This window comes from Penicillium taxi (assembly GCF_028828555.1).
Source record: "Penicillium taxi strain IBT 34144 chromosome Unknown utg000004l_segment0_segment0, whole genome shotgun sequence".
In the NCBI taxonomy this organism is placed as follows: domain Eukaryota; kingdom Fungi; phylum Ascomycota; class Eurotiomycetes; order Eurotiales; family Aspergillaceae; genus Penicillium; species Penicillium taxi.
In genome coordinates this window covers 6,333,336-6,358,682 of record NW_026643206.1, presented here as the reverse complement: position 1 = coordinate 6,358,682, position 25,347 = coordinate 6,333,336, and the positions used below count along the sequence as shown (strand labels likewise).

Sequence of the window (25,347 nt, the reverse complement as noted above, 5' to 3'; positions counted from 1 at the left end):
GTGTAATAAAGTGGATACATTGATTGATTTAAATCAACGGCAACGCTCAATAGAACAATGCAAAATGCAAACTAGTTCATCCATATCCCGTGGTTCCTACGAACTTACCAATGCGGCGGAATTTATATCAACACAGATGCCGAACAATAGGGGCATCGCAATCAAAATATGCGAATAGACTGGTCTCGTCTCTGCTCTACCATCTGTTCTCGCACAGATCGGCATCCTAGAAAGTTACTGGCGTTCTTTACTTGCTTTCTGAGAAGCATTTCTATACCTATAAGAGTCTCTCGCCTCGTTACTCATTTAATTTACTTCAAGAGCCTTATCATCAGTCACTCCTTTTGCTGTCATCAGCGTCCATTCATTCACTACTATATTCTGACAACACCATACTTTCGTTTAATATCTAATTGTAAATCTAATATCAGTCCGACAAGATGAAGCAGTCTGTTGTTACCTCCCTCGTGGCTCTTGCTGTCTCCTGCTCTGTAAGAGGCTCCGATCCATACTTCACTATCATCACTAACAAAATGTCCGGTAGGGTGTCTACGCCACTGACCTGAGCTTGATCAATGTGCCCGTCGGGTTATGTGCAGGCATCCTTGGAGAAGCCGAGTGCAACCAGCACAGCTCCGGCACTGGTTTGGTCAATTTGCCCATTGATGGGTGTATTGCTGCTCTCGGAAAGGCCAAGTGCGACCAGGCTTCTTCCGCCAGCAACGACGGCGGCTCTTTGATCAATGTGCCTATCAATATCTGCCTGGCTGTTCTCGGCGAGGCTCACTGTCAGCAAAAGTCTGAATCTACCGGTGGTCTTATCAATATCCCCATCAATCTGTGCCTTGCAGTACTAGGTGAGGCTGATTGCCAGGATGCTTCGAGCTCGTCCGCATCTACTACCCCCACTGCCGTTCCCAACACTATCTCGGCTGAGCCTTCCGCTACTGGCAATGAAAATGCTCCAATCGCCAAGGAAACTGACACTATCTCTTCCGGTCATTCTACCTCTGCTGCTGCCTCAGCTTCCCCAGCTCTGATCAGCTCCTCTTCGGTCCCCTCCTGGATTCCCAGCTCGTCACACTCCAATGCTCCCAGTGTCTCCTCCTCTGCCATCGTATCTAAGCACACTGTCACCTCGACCATTTCTCGTACCAAGTACGTCTGTCATGCTACTTGCGGCAGCGCCCAGTCGACCTCTTTGCGCCTTATCCCCACCACCACTGCTGTTGCCTCTGCCTCCTCCAGTGGAAGCTGGAGCGCCCCTGCTACTACTAGCCCAGCTGCTTTCAACGCAGCAGGCCGTGCTACTCTTTCCGGAGTCGCAGTGGTGTTTGGTGCTCTTTGCGCTGCTGCCATGCAGATCTGAATGGAAGAATATTCTTCTTAGGTGGATTTCACCTAGCTTTTGATATCCTATATTTCTTTCTTTCCTTCCTGTTTCTTTCCATCCTGGAAACTTGAGTCCATTATTCTCTATCAGTTGTTAATGATGTTCATAAGCTCAACGCTAGTAGCCATAAATAATACTATGATACACGTCTTAAGAAATTATGGACTTAGATTGAAATGCGCTGACAAGGTCGATGTAACCAACCCCTCATACCAGTTCATTGGCCTTGTCCAGTTAAAGTGCTCTAGGATAGCCATTGACAAAATAATCGACCACCTCGACACCAATGTAACCCAGTATGTAAAGCCGAAGAATGAGACTTGGTTCGGTTAATTGGTGGATTTTCAAGAGATTTCCGCATCGTTCACATCAGAAGACATACCTCGCATCAGTTGACGAAGACAGAAATATTGTTTCAGAAATTTCTTTTCCAACTTCATTGAAGAATGTACATGTAAAATGGTGCTGCCTCCATACCTTTCTCCGGAAAGTAACTGTGTACCTCCACCTTATAAATTGCGATGTGTCCGATCATTGCATTTCATGACTTCAATTCATTCCACTTTTCAATTTCGAACAAGAGTTGATTTCGAGTTTTCATCAATCCACCTTCCCTTCCGAAACATCTCCAAGACCCGTCAAGAATTTTCTATCAACCATAGAACAACATGCTTACTTGCGAGTGTGGCCAAGAAGTAGAAGAGAGAAAAGCTCTAAGACAGCACCGGAGAGCAGTCCATAGCCGTGGTTGTTCTGACTGCCATCGAAAATTTACAACTTCCGAGGGCCTCAAGCAACACAGTCACGCTATCCATCGTTTGAAATGCGGATGCTGCAAAGATCTCTTCCAAGGAATCAAGTCATTAGACCAACACAGAAGATCGACCGGCCATTGCTATTGTGCTTCGTGCAATGAATTCTTCAAATCGTCAAATGACCTGAATCAACATAAAAATACATCTAAACACGTGGGCCCGTTTCGCTGCTGTGAATGTGATCGAGATTTCGTGAATGGGACCGCTCTTGAACAGCACATTAGGGATAAAAATCACAATTCTGCTGGAAAATGCAAGGTGAAGTTCAAATGTGGAGATTGCAGTCGAAAATTTCTGAGCAATACTGCATTAAAAGACCATGAGAGCTCACTCGTGCATCATTCCATCAGCGATCTGAAGTGTATAGATGCCAAATGCAGCAGGCACTTCAGGCGCCCTTCCTCTCTACTACATCATCTCGAAAGCGGGTCTTGTACCTCTGGGATGAAAAGAGACCAGCTGAACAATTTGATTTATGCATACGACACAGATCAAATAATATCTGACCAGTACCTCACCAACGCTTTTGATGATGCTCGAAGTGGAATTTCAAGCACTAGCTCGGATTCACAAGCTATCTATACTCCGAATAGTACGTCATCAGATGCATCATCTTCTTTCTTGCGACTGTTATCGACGCAAGAATTGCATTCGCCGCTAGAAGAAGATGGTATCCTTATCGAAATCCGCTGTCGTGATTGTTCTCGGACCTTTATGTCGATGCAAGCTCTCGAGCAGCATCGGAATTCTGCTACTCACGAAAGTCCAATATTCCACTGCCCGACGTCTTTATTAAAAGGAAAGCATACTTTCAGCTCCATAAAGACTTTTAAAACTCTCAGTGGACTTGCACAGCACCTTGAAGATAATGCATGCGTGGGTGGCATTGCTATGCTTCGAGAAGCGGCAGTATATCTTGAAGGTCGCTTTCAGCAGGTAGGCTGGAAAACTAAGATTCTCACCAGAGAATTCAGGTAGACTGTGTAATTATATGCAGCAACAACTAGAAATCAATATTGTAGTCATTCTCGAAATCGGCTCGACCAATACACACTGGGTAACTCTTTTCTAGCTCCACCGACAAGGCGTTAGCGCAGATCAATCGCAGAGCGGGCCAACTGAGATTGAAAGACACCGTAGTATGAATATTGTAGTTACGAGAGTGTATTTTGTTATACGAAATCACGCAATGGTACGAGGTTTTCGTGGAATCTCAAGATATTGTATATGATCGGTAACCTCAGGGGCTCCAGCGACGCGAAGGATGAAAACTGGGGCGCCACTTATTCGAGCGATTGCCAAGATACGTTCGGACAAAGGCGGATATATCTATCTTCCTCTTCTGTGGAAGGACTTTCAGGTCGTAGTATTTCAAAACTCCAATTTTGTTGACCCATTCTCTTACTGCGCCACGTACTAAGCTCAGACTCCTATCATAATGTGTCGAACCACGCTTGAAGAAACGAATATATTAGTTCAGTCGTACATTAAACACGCACTGTATTTACAATTCAATTTTGAATGAATGAAACTCCCTTAATGTGATTGTACACCCATAAGATCATCCAACTCGTCACTTGTCAAAGTACTTCGGCGTCGATTACTAGACCGAAGACCTGCCTTCTCAGGCCGACTTCGTTTTCGCGATTCACGCTCTTTGCGTGCTTGCTTGGCGACGCGAGCGTCATCTTCCGCAGCGGCTAGCTTCTGAGAAACACTCAAATTGGATTGCTCGTTGGCCTGGAAAGTTATCAGTACTTAGCAACTGAATCATCTTTGATTTAAACTTACTTGGCGGGTGGTTTTGGTATCAGTTTTCCGTCGTGAAGGTCTGCGAGTCACAGCGGCTGATTTGTGGGCTTTAATTTGCAGTGTCTCTTCATTAGCGATGGTCTCAGAAGGCGACCCTTGCAGGCCCGGGGTGAATGAGACTTTTCGGAGTCGCCTTGGCCTGGCACTAGCGTTGTCGCTACGCTCCCTCAAAGCTCTATCAGAGCGCTCTGGGACTTTGCGTATTTTTGAGCGTGTCTGCGGAGGTTTTGAGACCTCTGGCTCCGGTGCTCGCTCCTCAGAATCGATTGTTTCCTCTTCCTGTTGGTCTTCCAGAATTGGCGAGATGGTTTTAGTCTCTTCCTGCTTCTGCATGCTCGTATCTTCGGTAGATGCAAAGCTCAGATCAAGGTTCATGCCTCGTTTAAGTTCATCGACCCGCACTGAATCTCCGCCGTCGACAAGACGCCGCTGCCAACCGTCCATCATGGTCGTAGCTTGCTTCCATCGATTTTCCATCTTCTCCCAGCTTTCGCGCAGACGCTTAATCTCTTCATCACGGATTTCCACCTCCTCTAGAGGCACAAATGAGGGGTTAGTAAGAAGTGTTCGCAAGTGATCTAGCACCGTTTCCGTCCGTGTGGAGAGTTCTGCACACGACGTAGGAAGTGTAGTAACGGCTCTGGCCGATGCCTTGTGGGGTCCCACACTTGCGCCCATATTTGATTCCTCCTGTGAATCTGCTTCCTCTACCAGCGGCAGCCCTTGTAAATCTTTGAGCGTGTCCATGGTGTTGCGCGCAAGCTCGATCAGTGTGTCGTTCTCGTCGCTCAAACTTTGACACAGCTCTGTCAAAAATTGAGTCGTCTCCTGTTGGAGGCTATAGCCAGGGTCGTTGATTTGTTCTCCACCGGTGGATCGCAATAGCGACTGGTCTGTGCTCAGATTTATGTTGATGGTGGTGACGCTCAGCCCCTCGCGCTTCCCACGTTGTCGTTCGGCCAAGTGTGACTTGAGCTTTTGAAGCTCTAGGTCTCGTTTGCGAATATCATTGGCGCATTGCGCGCGAACTTGTTGGACCGTACTTTTCATGCGCTGAACTTGTTCTTTATGTCCCCGGACCGTTGCTTCGACGCTCGTCAGATTAGACTGAAGCGAACGCTCCTGTGCCTCCGACAAAGCTAGCGATCTCGCTAATTCAGATGTCCGAGTCTTTAACTTTCCCTGAGAGAAAAACATATCAAATAAGTTTGTTGTCCATTAATTCCATATAATCTGCACCTACAATCTCCATCGTCTGATCCGAGTCGCTGGCACGTAATGCCCGAATCGTTGTTGCTAGGTTTTCGCGGTGCTCGGCCTCGCGCTATATTTAAATTAGATTGAGCGCGCCCTGTATAAGTATACAATACTAACGTCTCTCCTCAAAACCAAGTCATTGACCAGGTTAATGATTCGCGCCATAGTGGCGTCTGTGCCCCCCTCTTCATTGTCGGGGTTTGCAAAATCAATTGCTTGACCACTTCCCAGCAGTCCTCGAGCTTGCAGAATATTATTGACGTACGTCGAAGCAGCCTGTAAATTATGCGCCTCCATGGCGGCCTTTGCAGTCGTGTGGAGCTTTGAATGATCTAAAACGGAAGAAAGTAAACAGTCCACGGGTGATGCTCCGGGTGTCTAGTGGAGCCAGTGGCGCAGTATCTGTTACCTCATCAAAATAAACTCGTCTCATCGGCCTTATTCATCGGCCTTATTCATCGGCCCTATTTAGCATAAGCTTGAGGAATAAGGCCTCGAATTAATCAAATTTACTTCATCTTATCTCAAAGCTCAGTGACTTATATCTTTGAATTCTTTCGGTATTGACATACTCTCCAAACCTGCTAGCTCCTAAGTCCTTGCAGCGTGCATCTACAGTCATAAAAATGACGTTTAACGCTCAGGTGGACTCGTCATATGGCTCGGCATATGGCTCGGTATGATGAACGAGTTACACAGGTTCCACCTAACACATTTACCTCCTGTCCTTCGCCAACAATAAACATATGCCATCTAGGAAGCCCTGACCTTGAATCAGACGACTTCAGTGAATGGAACGACCGGAGAAACGAACTTTGAGGGAAGTAATAAAGAGGATTATACTGCCTCCAACAGCTCACACACCTCTGATTCCATAATTCATCGATAGGAGAAGCGACTCTGATTTCGGTTCCGATTCCGGTTTCAATCATAGTCAGTCTTATTTCAGTCAGCCCCTACAGCACTAAGATCCCTTGAAAAAAGAGGAGTGGTCTAGAGGTGCGATTTTGATGCAGCATGTTCAGAAATCTCTATGCGGGTTCAAACACCCCAAGTTTAAGCTCTATCTCTGGTATAGGTTTGAGATGTGGATCAAACTTCATCAAAGGATAATGAAGAAGACTTTAATAACTAATAACCACATGTAGACCCATTTACCATGTGATACTGATATCTTAACATTATGAAGATTAATATCATCAGGAAGCTTCCCAATCCTCAATTGAACTATAGCAACAGTCAGCCCTAGAAGTCTTTAAAGTAATAAACTTAATCACTTCCATAACTTATATAATTATACTGCATTTCGTACGGGAATTGGTACAACCACCCTCGAAAAATATCATAGTCAATGGGGTGGTGGTATTATGATTTTGATTTTGTTGATTGTAATGTTTTATTTTGGATTGTATCAATTCCCGTATTTACGACGTAGTTAACTAGTAGTATTTAAGTGGTCAGAACTACTTAGCGGTGAGCTGTATCCTTACATTTTTCCTCCCTATAAACGGCACTATAAGGCGGTCAAAAACAATGCATCTTAGACGCGATCTTAATTAAACGCGCCTTCACCTTCATATTACAACACTTTCACTCTTTTCCATAAGTTTCCAGTCATGGCGGCTGAATTCCACCAGAAGTCTGGCCAAAAGCTTTACGGCGAAGGAAAGTTTCGAGATGCTCTCGATGCATTTAACATGGTAGATCTATCACTCCAACCCAAAAAGGCAGCTATTGATTGTTTAGGCCTTGAATTACGACGATGTGAATGCAATCAGTGTCCTTGACAACCGTGTCGCCACTTATTGTAAGCTGGGGCAGCTCAGCCTGGCCCGAGCTGATGCTAAGAAAATGGCAAAGGATTTCCCAGAAGATGCACGAGTATGAATATGCAATTTCACGAAACCCATATGAAGATCCTAACCATGAATTAGGGATACTTGCGACTTGGAAAGGTGCTGGTCCTCAGCGGAAGCACAGACAAAGCACTGAAGGTTTATAACCTCGGACTTCAAAAACTCGCAAACAAGAACCCTTCCAGAAAGGTATGTCACATTGTGTATCCATTCTCATTACTCCCAATTGCCCTGCTCACTATCTACAATAGCTCCTTGAGCAGCTCAAAAATAAACTTTCGGACGAACTTCCTCGTCTTGATCCATTCACAGCGATGAACATCGACGTGGCTCTTGAAATCCTAAAACATCTCTCGTTTTCCCAGAGAGTGTAAGTCGATATGAAGCACCATTGAATGAGGGAAAGAAGCTGATGCGATTTTTCAGTGGAATTATCCGGGTCTCGAAAACTTGGGAGGGCATCATTGTCAGTCACCCAGAGCTTTGGCGTGAACTCGATTTCACATCAGCTGCCAAACCCCTGTCGCCCCAAATAATCGCCAAATATGTCAAACGATCCAATGGAAATCTCAAGGGAGCAATCATCAAAAATACCACTCCTAAGACGACTACCCGGGTTATCGCATTGTTGGATCGATGCCCGAAGCTTGAGACTTTGAATATCGGGCTCGAAGACGTGGATGCTCCCTTTTTCAAAATTGCCACTATGAACAGGGGACTCAAAACTCTCATTCTTTCCTCGATGGTCTCCCCGAAGCATGAAGATTTGATGGTGTTTCTGGACAAACTTCCTCTTCTGGAGACAATTGCGCTTTTGGACATCAAAGCCCTCCCCAGCTCTCGGAAATATAGTCAATGGATTCCACACTCGGATCCAAAAGTCTTCCCAAATCTTAAGCGGATTGCTCTCAGATCACCCTTCGCATATAATCTCATAGTTCCATATATACTTACCGACATCAATGTATGTACACGTCCCACCTCACCCGTCTTGATATTTATCGGATCATGAAGCTAACGATTTTGGAGACCAATGCTTTCCCTAACCTAGAGGAACTCTCCCTTCACTTTTCAAGCATACACTCGAACCTCGCACCAACTTTCCCTAATGTCGCCATTAGTGTGCCAGTGATACCAAATCTAGACCAATTCCACCTTCCACCAATTCGGCATCTAGCTCTTGTGGGCCACAAGCTTCACCAAGTCTTCTTTCATCTCTTGCCCAAATCCTTGGAAGTACTCAAGATTTCCGGGGGAGTGCAGCCTCACATGCGACAGGACACCCCAGCAGTTGGGTTTTGCCCAAAATTGCGCGATCTGAAGTTAATAAATCTGCGAAGCATTGACGGATCGCCCAGATCACCGTTCAGCTCGTTTCTAGATCTGTCGTCGGGATGTCTTCGCACTTTGCATCTTGAAGGGTGCATCCAACTCCCCTGTGATCAATTCTTGAAAATTGTCAAAAGCAAGCCAGCCATCGTCGAACGTTTAACCGATTTGAGCATCATTAGCTCACCAACCTGTGACGACAATTTTTGCTCGGCTCTCGTCATCTTTAAATCTTTGAAGTACCTCGACGTGTCGCGGTCAAGTATTACAGGGTGCACACTTCGTTTGTTTGCCGATGCAAGGGTGTCAGATGATGAGTCGGTCCCAAAACTTGACAAACTTGTCATTGAGGCCTGTGAAAATATCTCATCAGATGCTATTGACTATGCCCGCTCAAAAGGATTGACTGTTGTGGTGCAGAGCTGGACATGGCAAACCATGAGCACGAGACTGATGAATATGCGAGAACTGAACGGTTAGAGGTTTGAACTGACACAACTATGAGATCTTGGATCAAGAAACGATAAATCTTCTGTACGATAATGAGGTTAAGATATTAATAACTAATGAATGTATGATAATGATTGTATGAAAGTATTTTCTTGGAATAAATTTGCTGTTAAACAGTGAGATCATCTAACTGCATTCTGAGGAAAAGAATGATTAAACTCCCCGTTCCTGGCACCACTTCTCCACCTCCTTAGCCAGCTTTTCCTTTTGATTACGCACAAGCTCCATCATCGGCTCCACTTGTTTTCGGTGCGAAGCGATCAGATCTTCTTGTCCATCCACGAAGGCGACGCCATCTTTAGGAGCAAGATGAGTATCATAGATAGTGACCATGAGGTCCATAACGGCAGAGAGCTGGTTAGGGAGCCACTAAAAACACCGAAGTATTAACTATGAATGGTCTCAAAAGATTAATGCAAGGATATGTGGGTAACTCACTGTGACAATAGGGCTGCCGCCAGTGGCAGTCGGGTGCGGTGTACGACGAATGATGTACTCGCGCGCAAAGAGCCAGTGACGCCATCTGAAGCTACGAATGTGATTCAAAGTCTGCAAGAAGAGCACCGTTGTCTCCGAATCCTGCACTGCGTAGTTCTGCACACCGATATGGTCTGACTTTTCGCGGATGTAAGTCAGGAACTCGCGGTGCGGGAGCGGACGGTAAGCGCGGAATTCGTGCAAGATCTTTGTAAGAGGGGTTGATGGCATGGGGATCTGGCACAGGTGATCAAGAAGGGGAATCTGGTAGGCTTGTCAGTAATTTGCCTGTATATATTGATTATTCAGGGTAACATACTATGCTGTCATTTGCACCGCTTTCCCCGCGGAAGAAGAGAGGCTTGTTTTCCTCAACACCTTCGTAGATCACACCGTTCGGGAACATGGACTGGTTTGTGATGCCAAAGATAAACACGCGGAAAGAGAGATACTCGGATGGCTTAGAGTTGGCCCACATGTCTATTAAACAATATTAGATCATCGGCTCGTTGAAAGATTGGGTTTCATTGGGATTTTACCTTCCATCGAGGCCTCAATTTTTTCCATGGCAGTAAGGATCTCACGGAATCCGGCATTGATGTATGAGCGAGGACCATGCTGTTCAAGAGTGTCAACTACCCTGAGGGTACCGCTGATGAGTGCTCCAGTCTCCTTGACCATGTCAACATGGGTCAAGATGAAACCAGCCTCGGAGCTCTTGGGGTCATGACCACGCTCAAAGGCACGGACCAGACGAAGGTTAGAGTATTCGCCCAGTCCTTTTGCATGATCAGTAAAGTTGTAGTTGAAGAGAGCATATGAAGCAGCATAAGACATGAATGGAGGCAAGTCCAGACTGTAGAAAGTTATTAGATATCATTCATGAGTAGAAGGAATGAAGCACTATATGACCATTCCTGACTAGGATAGAAAGGACATGCAGCATATGGTATGATGTAAGGAAAGAAGATGGGAAACTTACATCTGAGCACAGAGGTACATAGGGCGAGCAACTGACTGAGGCAGCATGTCCCGACCAAGTCCATAACCCTGGTCTGGGTTCTTGCACCAATTCTCCCAGCAAGGCTCAAGCAGGTACGACGATGCCAAGAAGGTATAGTCCCGGAAGACAGCAGTAAGAGTAAAGCGGTCTGGGGTTCCGTCAGGCATGACAAGTTTCTCAACCTCATCTGTCATGTCGGTGAGCTCGGCCTTGACAGCAGGCCCCAGCTCGTATGTGGCCAGTAGACCTGGGGTCCCATCAGCCCTAACGACAGGCAGACGTTCCACTAGGGACTGCAGAGTCTTGAAGGAAGCAGGAATATCCACAGGGGCAGTGGCATACGGAAGGAAACCAGTAGTAGTGGTGATAGTGAAGGGATCCAAAGTGTGGGACAGAGTAGATGGGGCATCATGAACATGGGGAAACTTCTTCAGCGTAGCTGGGGAGGGGAAGGGAACCTTGGTTACAGTCATTTTGACAATCAATTAGTGACAAGTAAATGGGAGAGATATGTGTGTTTCAGAGTTGATAGTGTATGAGATGAGACTTAAGACCAAAAGGGAAAAGGCTGATAGAAGAAAAGAGCAGGTAAAATGGGGTGAGAAAGAGGAGTGGAGAGCTCAGATTCCATGCAGGGTAAAAAGAAGAACAGAAATATCAGGATTTCAGGCGGACAAAGAGCCAAATTTTATAATACTCAGAGGCCGGTATCAATTCCGGCCTCAAGTACACATTACGCAAATGAACGAAAGATAGCGTGAAATGGATATGGCAGGAAATTACATTGGTGTAAAAGGGCAGGATTTTTCTTCGGAACACTCATCTGAACATATGAATTTCAAGAATCCCCCTACTTCAATATGAAGCATTTCGTCAACACTCAGAATATCTATATTCTCTATACGAAAGCCAGGGCTGAGGAAGATCACGGGGCACGCTAAGCCCGATCCAGGTATTCAATATAGAGGCCAGCAACCAGTATTGTGGTGATAGGAAGCCTTCATTCATATATCAGTTTGAACCAAAAGAGACTCTTCATGCTCTTAAACGATAGCTCGTCCCGATTTATTATACTTATTTGATCAAGTAAGTGTGCTCTTCTATAAAGACATGAAGCCGCATCTATTTCACCTGCGCTAAGTCTTGGCATACAGATCCTTGATTCCGATTGGACGATAAGGTCAGTTACACTTTACTAGCGCCAAATGGCCGGAATACTACCGGCCTCCGTCACTAGCCGGCCGGATGTTTTATACTCTCTCCCTCTCTATATCTCTATATCTATTATGAATACGGTTGAGCCGCTTCAGGAGTTGCTAGTGGACCTCGGACAATTCAATATATGACTGCACCTAATCGTAACTACCAAACCGTGGAGGATTATTCTACAACCTTGGAAGCTTCATTTGAATGCCTGTCATGTTCACTTCAAGGTTGTAATACATAGGTACTAACAGGTGCTGACATTGGTCTCAGGTGCTAACGTACTACTACATAGGTAACTGCTCAATAAGTCGTGAGGCTATCTAGGTAAGGACTTATACCAACTTTGGAAATCTGGAGGTATAGAACCTTCAAGTGTTTTGATTTCATAGAAATGGGCTCATATAACTAGGTAAGGAGGGAGCACCGAACAAATCCATATCAAATACAGTGGACTGCTTACTGGTTCCAAACCATAGTTCAGCCGTATATGGCCGCTCAATTTATCCGGGATGAGTTCTTGGACTTGACCCTTCATCCACCGTTGTCTCCACGACTCACCTTCACTTGGGACGAAGTTAACTGCCCAATATGGACTACTATTATTAGACACAAGAACTCCGCGGCTTAAATAACAAGTTACCTAGAGCACACTCTTAGTAAATCATACCCGCAGAACAATGAATGAGTTTTCCATGGTCAATTTGAGCTGGGTGGTATCTATATTTAACAGGCTCACTTGTATCGTACATAACACCAATTTATTTACATCATATAAATCACAGACAAGAGACGATTTCAAAATTTGATGTAGCATTGTCCTGTCGTTCCGCTTCGCTTTTCGTGTATGGGCCCACCCATAATGCATTCCAAATAACTCAGAATTGGCCAGATCAGAGTTACACAGAGTCTCATGGCTATCGCATTCTCTCATGTACCCGGGCTAGGATTTTGTATTGTTGATTTGGGATCATCGGTGGTGCTTGTAACGGTCTGCAACTTCAGGTATTCCCGTTCGAGGGCCTTTTGCATCTCGAACTCGGCCTGTCGTTCGTGTCGGATGCGCTGCTTTTCCATGTCTCGCTCAACTCCCCTGTGCATAGCCTATTTACAGTAAATTATCAATATCCATTTGAATTAGGTTGAGTTTTCTACGACCTACCGCCCTATCGTTTTCTTGCGCCCAGTGCACAAAGCACACAACGCCAATAGCGCCCAGCCCGGTAGCTGCCATTGTTATTTTAGACGCACGAGACATTTTATATCAGATCAGCCTTGGGCTGTATAGCAAATATCAAAGGTTTTCAGGGAATTGGAGGCGGGTCAATACAATAGACAAGCTCGGTCTGACCGGTGGATCGGGTATCGAAAGGGCGGTGATGGTTGGCAGTTCAGCCCCACCGCCTTGGGGGGTCATGCGTGGCTGATCAGCTCGAAGCTCTGGCCTATCGACGCTTCAGCACCCTTCGTCTACCATCTCTCTTTACCAATTTACAGGAGAGCTCTCGAGCAATCATGGTGAGTCACGTTCCAGAGGAGACATCTCACATTTCCCTCAGCTGCTAACGGTTATCGATGGTCAGTCAGCTCAGAACTCCGCGGGCATTCAGACCCTCCTCGAGGTAGGTGTCGACAGATGCATAGAAATCTATCCCCCATACTTATAACAACTGCAGGCCGAGAGAGAGGCGCAGAAAATTGTTCAATCATGTGAGTGTCCACACCCACCCTCTGCCTTTGGCATGACGTTCAGCCCAACGCTAACATCATTGATTTGCAGCCCGAGAATGTATGATGTCGAAATCCCCCAGCTGGCATGCGCCTCTAAAACTGACATTTAATTGATGACAGACCGCACTAAGCGGATAAGGGACGCTAAGGCGGAAGCACAGAAGGAGATTGAAGAGTACCGCGCACAGAAGGAGGCAGAATTCAAGAAGTTTGAAGCCGAGGTAAGAAACGGATCACCCAGATGGTGATGGCAATGCTCAATATACCGGCTAATGTATAACACTTTTGACTGACTCATTCCTGTTTCTACAGCACTCGAGCGGATTCAAGAAGGCCGAGGACGAGGCCAGCCAGGAGGCTGAGGACAAGCTGAAGGAGATCAAGACTGCTGGTCAGAAACAGGGTGATAAGGTAGTTGCCGATCTGATCAAGGCTGCTACCAATGTGAAGCCTGAGGTTCCCGAGAAGATCGTGATCAAAGCATGAAGTCGATTTTTTTTTCCGGGTTTCGTCTTTTCTCTGTTATTCAATTGTCGCTATAGCCTCCATGGCTGCTCATCGATATCCAATGTTCGGGTCATATGAAATCTATTGATTCCTACTTCTGCAAGTAAATAATTAGGCTTTGTTTGCTTCAAGCCGTAGACGCCCCAGCTCTACTTTGGTCTAACACAGAACCTCAGAATGCCTTGATGTTAATCAAAGATGTAGAACTAACAGGAAACTAATTTAATCAATCTCCTCAGGCTGTACAGTGAATTCTGCAAGTGTAAATAAGTGAATTGACGAGATTGTGGTCGTGAAGTATAAAATGCCAGTGGTCGACCCGAATTGTGGCCTGAGGCTCCGTTGTTTCCTGTTGCGTCATTCCATCGTAGATACAATCTTGGAATTTGCGTATAGACAATGATGGGGCATCCAAGGTCAGTCAGCAAGGCTTCGAGTATTATTTCTGCTCGTCGGCTCGTGAAACTTTCGACGCGTCAAGCATTTCATAGCTACCATCCTAATCTCAAGCCAAGCTTGGAGCCGCGCCTCGAAGACGACGGCCATGTGATTATTGACGATAAATACTCCGTGCTCCGAGACAAGTATGGTATGTTTTCAGCTCCATAACTTACAAAAACCTGTGTTTGTGTCATCTCAACGATTGCCCACTTCAACAGATGCACCCAAAAATCCTATTGTTCTCGCCCACGGCCTCCTCGGGTTTGATGAGTTACGCCTGGCAGGTCCCTACCTACCGGGAGTCCAGTATTGGCGCGGGATCAAAGAAGCTCTGTCAGCCCGAGGAGTCGAGGTCATTACTGCTACAGTGCCACCGTCTTCATCTATTGAGGAGCGAGCGGAGCAATTGGCCCAAGAGATCGAAGCTGGCGCGCGAGGAAAAAGCGTGAACATCATTGCGTATGTTGATTCTCCCGATTCCAAGATCCACTGACTAATATTCAACATGAGGAATAGGCATAGTATGGTAAGATATCCATCGGTTATCGCTAATTTGTAAGAACTTGTTACTTACTAATATGTCGGTTTTTAGGGGTGAGATATAAACCCACCATTTACGATGCTCAAGTCTAACACAGTAATCAAAGTGGCCTGGACTCTCGATACATGATCAGTCGTCTCAAGCATGATAAGTTCAAAGTGTCGTCACTGACCACCATTGCAACTCCACATCGAGGTCTAAGATATCCTTCCTCACTGGTTGAACTCTTGCTAATTATTCAAATAGGTTCGGCAGTGGCAGACTATGTGTTTGAACAGATTGGACGTGGGTGAACTCTTCAATTATTACAAAGGGTACTGCAGGAGCCAAAGCTCACATGAACCTAGCCGATCGTCTGCCCCAAATATACTACACGCTCAACAAGCTGAATGTCCAAACGGGAGCTTTCGCTCAGCTCACCAGGAAATACATGACTGAAACCTTTAATCCAAACACACCTGATGCAGAAGATGTTCGGTGTGTGTCATCGTTCATCTCGAACAAGCTCCCTTTAGCTAACAGCTGTTCTAGGTATTTCTCATACGGTGCCGTGGTAAAGCCTCATATCTGGTCTGTCTTCCGACTTTCTCACCAGATCCTGACAGAGGCTGAGGGACCCAATGATGGACTTGTTAGCATGGCCAGTAGTCGCTGGGGAGGACAAGACGGCTACAAGGGAACCCTGATGGGTGTCAGTCACCTTGATCTTATTAATTGGACCAATCGGCTGAAATGGATCATGGGTCGACAGAAATTCAATGCCATTGCATTTTATCTGGACATCGCAGGTATAGTAAAGTCCGTTGTAAGTCCAATTGACACGTACTGATATATTTTTCTAGATACGTTGGCCAAGGAAGGTCTTTGATTGTGATGCCCTGTCATTGAATCTTGTATTTTTATTCAGAAAACGATACCCTTATCTGTTTTTATGAGACCATCCAATGCATACGATTACCTCTCAAACATGAAATCTTGACTAATCAGACTCAGGGGTCTAGATGTCAGCAAAAGGGGAAAGATCGACTCAACGAAGTGAATCCGGAAACTTGGGTAATTCTGGTGCCTGGAGAGACTCTTCTTTGGACTTGAAGTCGAAATCTGTATCATCTAAAGGTTTTGAATCAATATGGAAAGGGAGTTTAGGTCATTGAATATTGTCAATTGAAGCTCTCTTAAATTCCATCTACTACTTGACAATAGTTAATTATGGGGTATATACGGGGTAGTAGATTCCAGCTTATTGTCTAAGCTAGAACTACTTGTACCAGTGAAATATCCGTAAATCAGATTGTGGTGGCTGAGGGATCTACAAAGTAAAGTGAGGCGCAGTTCTTGTCATATGTTATTGCATACAAAAAGACGAGCCTTGTCGCGTTAAGAGTCAGTTGATCTGACAGACGTCATTCCGCCCGAACCTAACTTACGCCTTCTTCCCCCCACATCCGTCCTTTGCCCTCTCGTCGACCCCTTCAGCCCTACCGAGAAACAGTTTCGCAAACGAAAGATTAATACTGTCTATATCTCTACATTGTTTCGAGGGTGGATCAGGCCCCAGGCGCTTGCCGCCATGTCCGCTTCAGCTACAATCCTGCTGGATAGCCAGCACACACACTATACCAATCTCGACTATCTATCGGGAAAAGTCGTTGTACAGCTCTTTTCCGAAACAGCTATCGGTGGGATTCAAGTCAAGCTGGAGGGCGAGAGTCGTACAAGGCTGTCGGGCCCTCGAAATCCACAGAATGGACACTCAGAGAAGAAGCGGACGGAATTAGAGGTTCATAAGATCTTGTACAAGGTCGCGACCGTCTTTCCTACAGCGGCCGTAATGCAGACTGGGGCGCCAGCAACATCTTACACCTTCGCCCCGGGGATTTATGAATATCCTTTCCAATTCAAGGTAAATCCGCCTACGAAAAACCAATGAACAGGTTTATTCTGACCTTCGACCAGTTCCCTTTCAATAATTCCTGCAGCAGCCACAACAGCATGCTCACCAATCTCAAATTGACTGGGCTCAAGGTCGAAATAGCACGCGATACCAATCGCCATGTCAAGAAAACCCTCCCTCCGTCCTTGAGTAACTTCCCTGATGAAGCAGATATCAATTATTTCGTCAAAGCCACAATCATCAGACCACAGTTCTACAAAGAGAATATTCGATCGGTATGTACATGCTCCTGATTTTTAGAATAGCTCTTTTTCTGATTATTGGACCAGTTTGTACCTATAAAGTTCCTTCCCATCGAACCTCCAAGAACCGGAAATCCCAATGAGGAAACTTTTGCCAGGCGACAGCATCAATTTTCGCAAGGAAAGAATGGATCATTGAAGAAAAGTATCTTCTCGCGCACATCTCGCGATGGCTACCCACAGGCCCCGCGCGTATCGGTGGATGCCCGACTCCCAAATCCTTCTATCCTCACATGCAATGAGCCCGTTCCGCTCCGTCTGATTGCAAAGAAGATGACCGATACATCAGACATGATGTTCCTGCAAATGCTGCAGATTGAACTTATTGCATCTACCAAGGTCATTGCCCATGATCTGACCCGTGTAAGAACTGGTTCCACGGTTATTTTGAGCCTCAGCAATATGAGTATGCCTCTGGGTAAACCTGGAGATCCTGTTGGTACCGATTGGACGATTGATCCGAATATTTGGAACAAGATACCTCTACCCAACTCGATCGCACCGTCTTTTGAGACATGTAATATTGAAAGAAGCTATGAATTGGAAATTCGGGTGGGAATGACCCATGGTACAAAGGTACAGCTTTTTCCATTCTCAATGCTCAATCTCTGGCTGACCTGACCATATAGCCTCAACTTATCGTTCTTCCCTTGCGAATGCCTGTCAAGGTATATTCTGGCATCGCACCCCCGCAGGCTCTCTTAGATGCGATTGCAGCTGCAGGACAACCATCGCGCACTACATCAACACGTAACAAGCAATCAACCCATGACAGCCGGCCTCCTATGCCGCCACGACCAGTTGGTGCACCAGTACCAGTAGACTCCAACGATGGATATTGTGACGCGCCTCCAAGTTACGAGGACGCCATGGCAGAAAACTTAAGCCCAGTCGATGGACCACGTCGCGAGTATCACCCACTTGACACCTCCTCACGAGGAGCAGCGGAATCTGGAGCTGATGCCAAATCCTCAGCGAAAAATGAAAGGGCTCGAGATGAAGGACCTGCAGCAGAAGGCCCCTGGTCCACAGAGACAGAGAGCCGTACGCGTCGTTTTTCATCCGAGTCATTTGACATGCTGCCCACCACTCCACCCGAATCGAATTCCGGATCTCCTCCTATGTCACCGGCTAGGCCGCGCAGTATCACCAAGACTCATCGGAACACTGTGGAAGAGGAAAGTCCCCCGCAGTACCAATCTGTGGCGGGACCACAGACGGTTGGAAACCTGCAACATCAGCCTTCGCAGAATAATTTGCGTCCCATGAATCTGGGAGTGCCTACTCGAAAGCCGGTACAAAGGACCCCCAGATCTAGTTCAGGTCCCCAGATCTAGCTGAATTAGATCTGAGGCAGTCATGACTTCCTTAATCATGGTACTACTATTCCTCAGACGACCTACTTGGAGAAAGTAAACGAATATCATTGTCTTATTACCTTGGTGCTGGCGACCAGCATTGAATACACCCACGCCCGCACATGATTTACTCCTGTCATATCTGCATATTCGATACCCTTCTCCTCATATTTCATTGGCTTACCTGCATCGGCAAAATATGTTCGTTTTTACTTACTAATGGTCCCTGGGAGGGGCTATAGTCTGTTTCTTGTTCATTTCTAATATCATGTACTTGATATGAAAGCACTCAAAATTAACTTTTATGTGAATATTATATAAACCCTTGGAAGAAGCATGGTTTGGTCTTCTGGTATAAATATACCAAGAAATTCCCAGTGAACCGTTCGCATCCATAGTATACTTACGTAATCGAATAACGTCTTCAGGTGTACGAAGCTAGATCCAAAGATGAGGCTTTTTAAGTAGATTAAGAGGCTGATTATTGAGCAGTATACATTGACCATTTTGTCTCAGCATAGTAATATTGTAATTAATCACACAGGAGTCACCTCTGGAGAATGTTGTTCTATGTTAAAGGTTGTGGAATTCGATGTGGAGTTTAGTGTAATAAACGTGGCCGCCGATCATCTCTGCCTCAGGCCTAAATATATAACCTAATTTGGTTAGCGCAATTGATAGCGTGTTTTGGAGAGCTTCCTTTCAAGAGCTGCTGTCATCCACCTCTCTCTCTCGCCTTGCTTGTCCCCGCACCTCCGAAAAAAAAAATTGATCTCACACCCCAACTTTTATTTTCCTGGCGTGCGCGCCCAAGGTTCTAGGTACCATCGCCATGCGTTTTCACCTAGTTATTTCGCGCCACGGCTTGCCCGTCACGCAAATCTTGTGGACGACATCCACAGAACGTGAATCTGGCACGCGTAGTGCCGCTCCAACATCTATTATTACCTCCACCAGAACCCCAAATATTGCCTTTTCGAATGGCGGATACACCATCGCCCAGCTTCTTGAAGACATCAACGAAGTCATCCCGTTGGAGACTGTGCCTAGTGCGTTTGACCCCGAGTCGACTGGACAATGGGGCCTCGAGGATTATGTCGTGGAAGTCGGTGGATCGGAATGCCTCCATTTCATGGAAGTTGCTGGCTTGCTGCGCGATGAAGACGAAGTTGTGTATGTATTTCTATTTCTCGTTTCTCGTGCTTTATTTGCTAATTTCTTTCAGCATCCGAGCTCTCCAAATTGCTGATCTGCGCAGCCGACGCCTTTCGGGTCGTCATCAAATCGCCTCTGATGGAAAACATCTAGTTGACGGTGTTCCATTCGGTCAACCGTTTATGCATAGGATGTCATCCAACCGACCTGCGATCCCGATTCCCCCACGAAAGAAAAGACGTACCGACATTTCTGACTGGAACCGTCACCTAACATACACTCCTGATGACCTGCCCAATGCCCAAGATGATGATGATAACGGTGAAGAACTTGATTCAGAGTGGCTGCCAACCAGGGCTAAAGCCAGTAGTAAAGGCAAAGAGCTTTCTTTTCTGCAACCGGAGAGCGAAATTTCCGAAGTGGGAACTGTTATTAGACACTCTGTTGAGTATGCGGATACCGATAGTGACGAGGATGTGGATATGGATCAGTCTGATCACGATAATGATGATATGGAGAGCGAGCTCAAAGCTCTCCGTGATGAGTTTTATGACCATGAGCGGCTTTCTATTGTCGCTCTGCCAAATTCCGATTTGATTTCGCAAAACCAGCGACCCCTCTCATCACACTCAGCTGGAAAGTCATCATTGGTTAGTGAGTCGTCCATTGGCAAACACCTCCGTCCTGACGACGATGCTTCATCACTGAAAGCCTCGAAGGCTGTGCGTTTTGATTCAGAATATTCAGCCAAATTATCGTCAGGCTCGTCTTCTTCTGAAGACTCGGACGATTTGTCTTCATCTTCATCAGATGAAGAAGATGATACTAATCACGGCAACAAACCCAATGCAGGTTTAGCAGAATCTAGTTCGTCTAGTTCGTCTAGTTCGTCTAGTTCGTCTGGTTCGTCTGGTTCGTCTGACTCGTATGACTCGTATTGCTCGTCCAGCTCATCTGACTCATCCTCCGGTGCCGATGAATCTGGCAGTGAAAATTCTACGAAAAAGGTGGAAAGTGCTCCCATCCAGAACATTCCTTACAACGGAACCCTGAGAACAAAGCGTTCCAACGCTCGCCAAAAACGCCGTGTTCATCTAAACAAATTGAAGGAGTTCGGCTTTCTGCCAACGGATGCGCGTTTCAAAGAATTAGAGGAGTGGGAGAGTCAACATGGTTCTTTTCCTCATACTGATTTTGACCTTAAGAGGCTCAAAGCCAAGGTTGACGACAAGAAACAGCTTCTTGACAGGTTGAAGAAATTTGACTTACTTCCAACGAATGCGGATCTCGGAGCATTGAACGACTGGCAGAGCTCACATGGTCTTCTCCCCTATTCTGACTCGGACCTTCAACGAATCAAAATTGATCAGGACAAGCACCTCCAAACGGTGAATGAAGACATGCAAATCGAGGAGGATAGGGAGCAGCGTCTTGAAAAATTGAAGGAATTCGAATTACTGCCAATGAATGCGAATCTCGAAGTATTGGACGACTGGGAGGACCAACATGGTCGTGTTCCTGGATCTGATTTGGAACTTGAGCAACTCAAAATCAAAGAGAACAAGCAACGGCTTTTGGATAAGCTGGACAATCCTCTCCCCTACGAGGATAAAAAGGAGCCGAGAGCTCAATCAAACAGACAGTACTTCGCTGTGGGCGCTGCCGTAGATATGCTACGACAAAGTGGTATGATGAAACTGATCTACTGGAGCAAAAAAAAGAACACCTACGCTGACAAGGAAGACACTCCAGAGTCAGACGACTCCGCCGACAAAGAAGACAACTTAGAATCAGACGACTCCGCCGATGACGAAAACAACGATGCTGATTGGGGGCATAAAGCCACTCAAAAGCTTGACTATAAGGCCACAGAGTGTATCCATGATCACATTGACTTGACAGCCCCGCCGTTCCCATTCGAGCAGCGCTGGGATAAAGGCGCACTTGCTACCATGAAAAATCAAACTCGCTCACAGCATGGCAGTAAATCTGACAAGAAGCGTAAACGCACCAAAAACGACCTTGCAGATCTTGATGTCTACGAAGGTTACGAGGAAGAATACGAGGAGGGATATGAGGAGGGATATGAAGAGGATGAAATGGGCTATGATGAAGCCAATGCAGAGCTCAACTACGATGGAAAGCCTGCAGAGGATCAAGCCCCAGAAAGTACACAAGCAGAAGTTCTAAAATCTTCTGATGACCTTCCCCTTTTCCCGGCTGATAGCAGCTCTGTTTCAGATCTGCTCGAATGTGAAGCAAAGAAGGGGGCCATCATCGCATTCCGTCAGCTGGAGTTCTCCAAGGCCACGAATTGGCAGCCCAAAATGTCTGGGTACTGCGTTGCAACTGTCCTTGATGTTCTTGACAACGGCTTGATTTCAGTGCGACTTGCTGACCGCGATCGAGTTTCCTCAGACCTAGGTCCCTTTTCGATGCCGGCGATCTGGACTGAAGAGGACGATGGTCTTCGCGAACTTGAATATGCAGAGCTGGTCGATCCGAAGCTTCTGCAGCCTGCGCCTGTGACTATTGCTGATGTTATCGACAATAACATTAATGAGAACGTCAATAATACTGCCGACAAGAACATCGAAGGGCAAACCCTAGTTGGAGAAGAGCCATCGATGCTAGCAGGCAGCACTACTCAAGATTCCTTACCTCAGTCAGCCGTGTCTTGGAATACATCTAACGAGAGTCTATATCACGATCGCCAGGTCCTGAATGACTCTCTACTCGCTCCTGCTGTCGGTAGTGGCTCTGGCCAAGCCTCGTTGCACACATTGTCCAACGCAGATATCGATGATTCACGTGGAGCAGGTGCAGAAGATCCGACCGGCTCTGACTGGCCGATGTTGAGTAAAGAGGAGGTGTCCCTGTATTCGACCATTGAAGAGCAATTAGATCAGAACAATGATCGTGGCAGCCCAGAACTGAAGGGTCTTCTCTCCGATTCTTCTACTGTCAAGCGTTCCAAGCAGTTTAAGCAGTCCAAGCAGTCCAAGCAGTCCCATCGCTCGGTATCGCAGGTCAAACAGTCTCAAGAATCTGAAATTGTTGACCTTACAAGCCCGCCACCCCCCAGCTCCTTGAAAGACAACAGCTCAGCGCCCCACAGCTCCTCGAAGAAGAACAAGGGCAAGAAGCCCCGCAAGTTTTAAACCCATTTTTCGCTATGTAATATCGATACCCTCTATTTCTATGATGCTTCTTATGTTTGTATTTCTAAAGCAAAACAATTACCATTCAATACTATTTCCCTCTATATGTACCCTGTAACATAGTTGCTTTTGCCAGTAGTGAGTGATACCTGCCCCAAACGTCGGATTAATACATTCCTAGGGATTGGACGTATGCCTTGATTTGCAAGCATGATTCATTGATTCTTATTAAGTGACTACCTTTCCAGAGCTCAGCTAAGAAAAGAATTTCACTAATTAGGTACGAACTTGCTGATATTGTCTGTGCAATCAGATGATTTAGATACGTCTCGCCCATAATACACTAGTTATGTAAGCCAATGTGACCTATGACAACCCTTACTTTATGATTGGCTTCAGCTGTCATCGTGATGTCATACTTATAGATCAAGATCAAGATGGCATGACATACTTAGCGAAACCCTTGCTCAGATACTTATTTATTTAAGGCCTTGGACCTTGGGATGGAGTTTAATTACCGCGTAGAAAACTTACAGGTAGAAAATTGAAATCTACCTTGTCATGCTCCCATCGAAACCCCTCTTTCGCTCACTTCCCCGCACCATAAACGCTAGATCTATATTTGCAAACAAAGCCTATATTAGCAATCAAGCTATTCAATCACGCTTCCTTTTTTCTACTCTACGCATTCATCACCCAACTGCGCCTCCGTACTACCACTTCCAACAATACAATCTCAGACTTCTAGCTAATCACAGCTTGATTTCCCCGAGCCGCCTTTTCTCGTCTACCACAACAATGGCACAGGAATACAAGCTGAAAGGCCTCTCTTCATTCGCTGATATCAATGCCGAAGATAAAATCGAGTGTGAAGTCGAAGGTCTGCAAGACGGAAAGGTTCTCCTTGTCAAAACAGATGGCAAAGTCCACGCTATTAGCCCGAAATGTACTCATTACGGAGCGCCGCTGAAGCTTGGTGTTGTTGCACCAGAGGGAAGAATCACTTGTCCCTGGCATGGAGGTAGGTTCCTTCCAATCTTCCTATCTTCCTCATACATCAATGAAGAGAACATTTCCATGGGCTAACTCGTGAAAAAAAGCATGCTTTAATGTGACCACTGGAGACGTCGAGGATGCGCCCGCTCTTAATGCGCTAAAAACATTCGAGGTTTTTGAGAAAGAGGGTGCGGTATATATCCGCGGTGTAGAGGCAGATATTAAGGCCGGACATCGAAACCCATCCATCCAATGCAGCGGATCTAAGGCCGAAGAAAAAGTTGTCGTTGTCGGAGGGTAAGCTTTCCTTCTTGCCCAACCCACAATTGCACAAAACTAATACACTCCTCAGTGGAAGTGGCGCAATCGGAGTCGTCCAAACGCTCCGTGAACTAAAATACGCAGGCCAAATTACGATCATATCTCAAGAGCCTGATCTCGCAATTGACCGCACAAAGCTGTCCAAGGCTTTAATCGCAGATGCGTCCAAGATTCTCTTGCGTCCGAAAGAATGGTACGCCGAAGCAGATATTGAAACGCTTGTTGATGAAGTAACCAGCGTGGATTTCAAGTCCAAAACTGTGGCTACAGCTTCTGGAAAATCAATCCCATACACAAAGCTTGTTCTAGCCACGGGTGGCCAACCGCGCAGACTTCCACTCCCAGGATTCAAATCTGACGAGCTGAAGAAAATATTCACTCTGCGTACTGTGGAGGACGTCCAATCAATCCTAGGTGCCATTGGTGAAGAAAAGCAAAAGAATATCGTCGTCATTGGCAGCTCATTTATCGGCATGGAGGTCGGTAATGCCCTAGCCAAGGATCACAAGGTCACGATAGTAGGCATGGAGAGCACGCCTATGGAGCGTGTCATGGGCGCTGAAGTAGGCCGGATCTTCCAAGGCAATCTGGAGAAGAGCGGCGTCTCTTTCAAGCTTTCCGCCGGCGTGGACAAGGCCACTCCATCCGAATCGAACGCTGCAAATGTCGGCGCAGTCCACCTAAAAGACGGCACCGTCCTACCAGCTGACGTGGTCATTCTCGGCGTCGGAGTCCGTCCTGCGACAGACTACCTCAGCTCGAACGCGTCCATCTCACTCGAAAAAGATGGCTCAATCCGTACAAACGAGCACTTCGCTGTTCCTGACTCCGCCGATTCAGTATTCGCAATCGGTGATATCGCAACCTATCCATACCACGGACCCGGCGGCAACGGCTCCAACGTCCGCATCGAACACTGGAACGTAGCGCAAAACGCCGGACGAACCGTTGCACGAGCTATTATACATACGCGCCACTCGTCTCCAGGCTCGCTACGACCCAAGCCATTTATTCCCATCTTCTGGTCCGCGCTAGGTGCACAGTTGCGGTACTGCGGAAATACAGTCAATGGGTATGATGATCTGTTTATCCAGGGCGAGCCAGAGAATGGCAAGTTTGCCGCGTATTACTGTAAGGGGGATGTTGTCGTTGCTGTCGCGACTATGGGTATGGATCCTATCGTGGTTAAGGCTGCTGAGTTGATGCGACGGGGTAATATGCCTGGTAAGAAGGAGATAAAGGGCGGCTTGGACGTGTTGAGCGCAGGAGTGCCAAAGGTCTGATC

The 25,347-nt window shown here is 46.4% G+C and overlaps 10 protein-coding genes across 10 annotated transcripts; 7 read left to right on the top strand and 3 right to left on the bottom strand.

Annotated features, from left to right (window-relative positions):
• Window positions 1-440: 440 nt before the first annotated feature.
• Window positions 441-1,369, top strand: N7495_007271 (uncharacterized protein; the record flags this gene model as incomplete). Its single annotated transcript, XM_057209922.1, has 2 exons — window positions 441-545; window positions 620-1,369. 2 exons carry the CDS (start codon window positions 441-443, stop codon window positions 1,367-1,369), a joined length of 855 nt encoding a protein of 284 aa, XP_057063696.1.
• Window positions 1,370-3,744: 2,375 nt separating this feature from the next.
• N7495_007270 (uncharacterized protein) lies at window positions 3,745-5,574 on the bottom strand (the record flags this gene model as incomplete). The annotated part of the gene is made up of 4 exons (XM_057209921.1): window positions 3,745-3,948; window positions 4,000-5,202; window positions 5,264-5,344; window positions 5,395-5,574. The coding sequence occupies 4 exons, from the start codon at window positions 5,572-5,574 to the stop codon at window positions 3,745-3,747; spliced, it is 1,668 nt and encodes a 555-aa protein (XP_057063695.1).
• A 329-nt stretch (window positions 5,575-5,903) lies between these two features.
• On the top strand, window positions 5,904-6,166 carry N7495_007269 (uncharacterized protein; the record flags this gene model as incomplete). The annotated part of the gene is made up of 2 exons (XM_057209920.1): window positions 5,904-5,954; window positions 6,035-6,166. The coding sequence occupies 2 exons, from the start codon at window positions 5,904-5,906 to the stop codon at window positions 6,164-6,166; spliced, it is 183 nt and encodes a 60-aa protein (XP_057063694.1).
• A 727-nt stretch (window positions 6,167-6,893) lies between these two features.
• On the top strand, window positions 6,894-8,942 carry N7495_007268 (Leucine Rich Repeat domain protein; the record flags this gene model as incomplete). Its single annotated transcript, XM_057209919.1, has 6 exons — window positions 6,894-6,977; window positions 7,024-7,158; window positions 7,212-7,322; window positions 7,385-7,503; window positions 7,560-8,097; window positions 8,163-8,942. 6 exons carry the CDS (start codon window positions 6,894-6,896, stop codon window positions 8,940-8,942), a joined length of 1,767 nt encoding a protein of 588 aa, XP_057063693.1.
• A 183-nt stretch (window positions 8,943-9,125) lies between these two features.
• On the bottom strand, window positions 9,126-10,925 carry N7495_007267 (indoleamine 2,3-dioxygenase family protein; the record flags this gene model as incomplete). The annotated part of the gene is made up of 5 exons (XM_057209918.1): window positions 9,126-9,341; window positions 9,411-9,713; window positions 9,769-9,929; window positions 9,989-10,305; window positions 10,432-10,925. The coding sequence occupies 5 exons, from the start codon at window positions 10,923-10,925 to the stop codon at window positions 9,126-9,128; spliced, it is 1,491 nt and encodes a 496-aa protein (XP_057063692.1).
• Window positions 10,926-12,585: 1,660 nt separating this feature from the next.
• N7495_007266 (protein PET117) lies at window positions 12,586-12,913 on the bottom strand (the record flags this gene model as incomplete). The annotated part of the gene is made up of 2 exons (XM_057209917.1): window positions 12,586-12,759; window positions 12,818-12,913. The coding sequence occupies 2 exons, from the start codon at window positions 12,911-12,913 to the stop codon at window positions 12,586-12,588; spliced, it is 270 nt and encodes an 89-aa protein (XP_057063691.1).
• Window positions 12,914-13,170: 257 nt separating this feature from the next.
• Window positions 13,171-13,872, top strand: N7495_007265 (uncharacterized protein; the record flags this gene model as incomplete). Its single annotated transcript, XM_057209916.1, has 5 exons — window positions 13,171-13,173; window positions 13,239-13,277; window positions 13,332-13,365; window positions 13,507-13,607; window positions 13,699-13,872. 5 exons carry the CDS (start codon window positions 13,171-13,173, stop codon window positions 13,870-13,872), a joined length of 351 nt encoding a protein of 116 aa, XP_057063690.1.
• A 420-nt stretch (window positions 13,873-14,292) lies between these two features.
• N7495_007264 (Arrestin-like N-terminal) lies at window positions 14,293-18,408 on the top strand (the record flags this gene model as incomplete). Its single annotated transcript, XM_057209915.1, has 12 exons — window positions 14,293-14,482; window positions 14,553-14,793; window positions 14,851-14,860; window positions 14,927-14,928; window positions 14,982-15,070; window positions 15,122-15,160; window positions 15,223-15,352; window positions 15,407-15,663; window positions 16,276-16,778; window positions 16,832-17,044; window positions 17,099-17,647; window positions 17,701-18,408. The coding sequence occupies 12 exons, from the start codon at window positions 14,293-14,295 to the stop codon at window positions 18,406-18,408; spliced, it is 2,931 nt and encodes a 976-aa protein (XP_057063689.1).
• Window positions 18,409-19,261: 853 nt separating this feature from the next.
• On the top strand, window positions 19,262-22,745 carry N7495_007263 (uncharacterized protein; the record flags this gene model as incomplete). Its single annotated transcript, XM_057209914.1, has 2 exons — window positions 19,262-19,602; window positions 19,655-22,745. 2 exons carry the CDS (start codon window positions 19,262-19,264, stop codon window positions 22,743-22,745), a joined length of 3,432 nt encoding a protein of 1,143 aa, XP_057063688.1.
• A 798-nt stretch (window positions 22,746-23,543) lies between these two features.
• Window positions 23,544-25,345, top strand: nfr1 (putative AIF-like mitochondrial oxidoreductase (Nfrl); the record flags this gene model as incomplete). The annotated part of the gene is made up of 3 exons (XM_057209913.1): window positions 23,544-23,766; window positions 23,846-24,038; window positions 24,094-25,345. The coding sequence occupies 3 exons, from the start codon at window positions 23,544-23,546 to the stop codon at window positions 25,343-25,345; spliced, it is 1,668 nt and encodes a 555-aa protein (XP_057063687.1).
• Window positions 25,346-25,347: the final 2 nt, after the last annotated feature.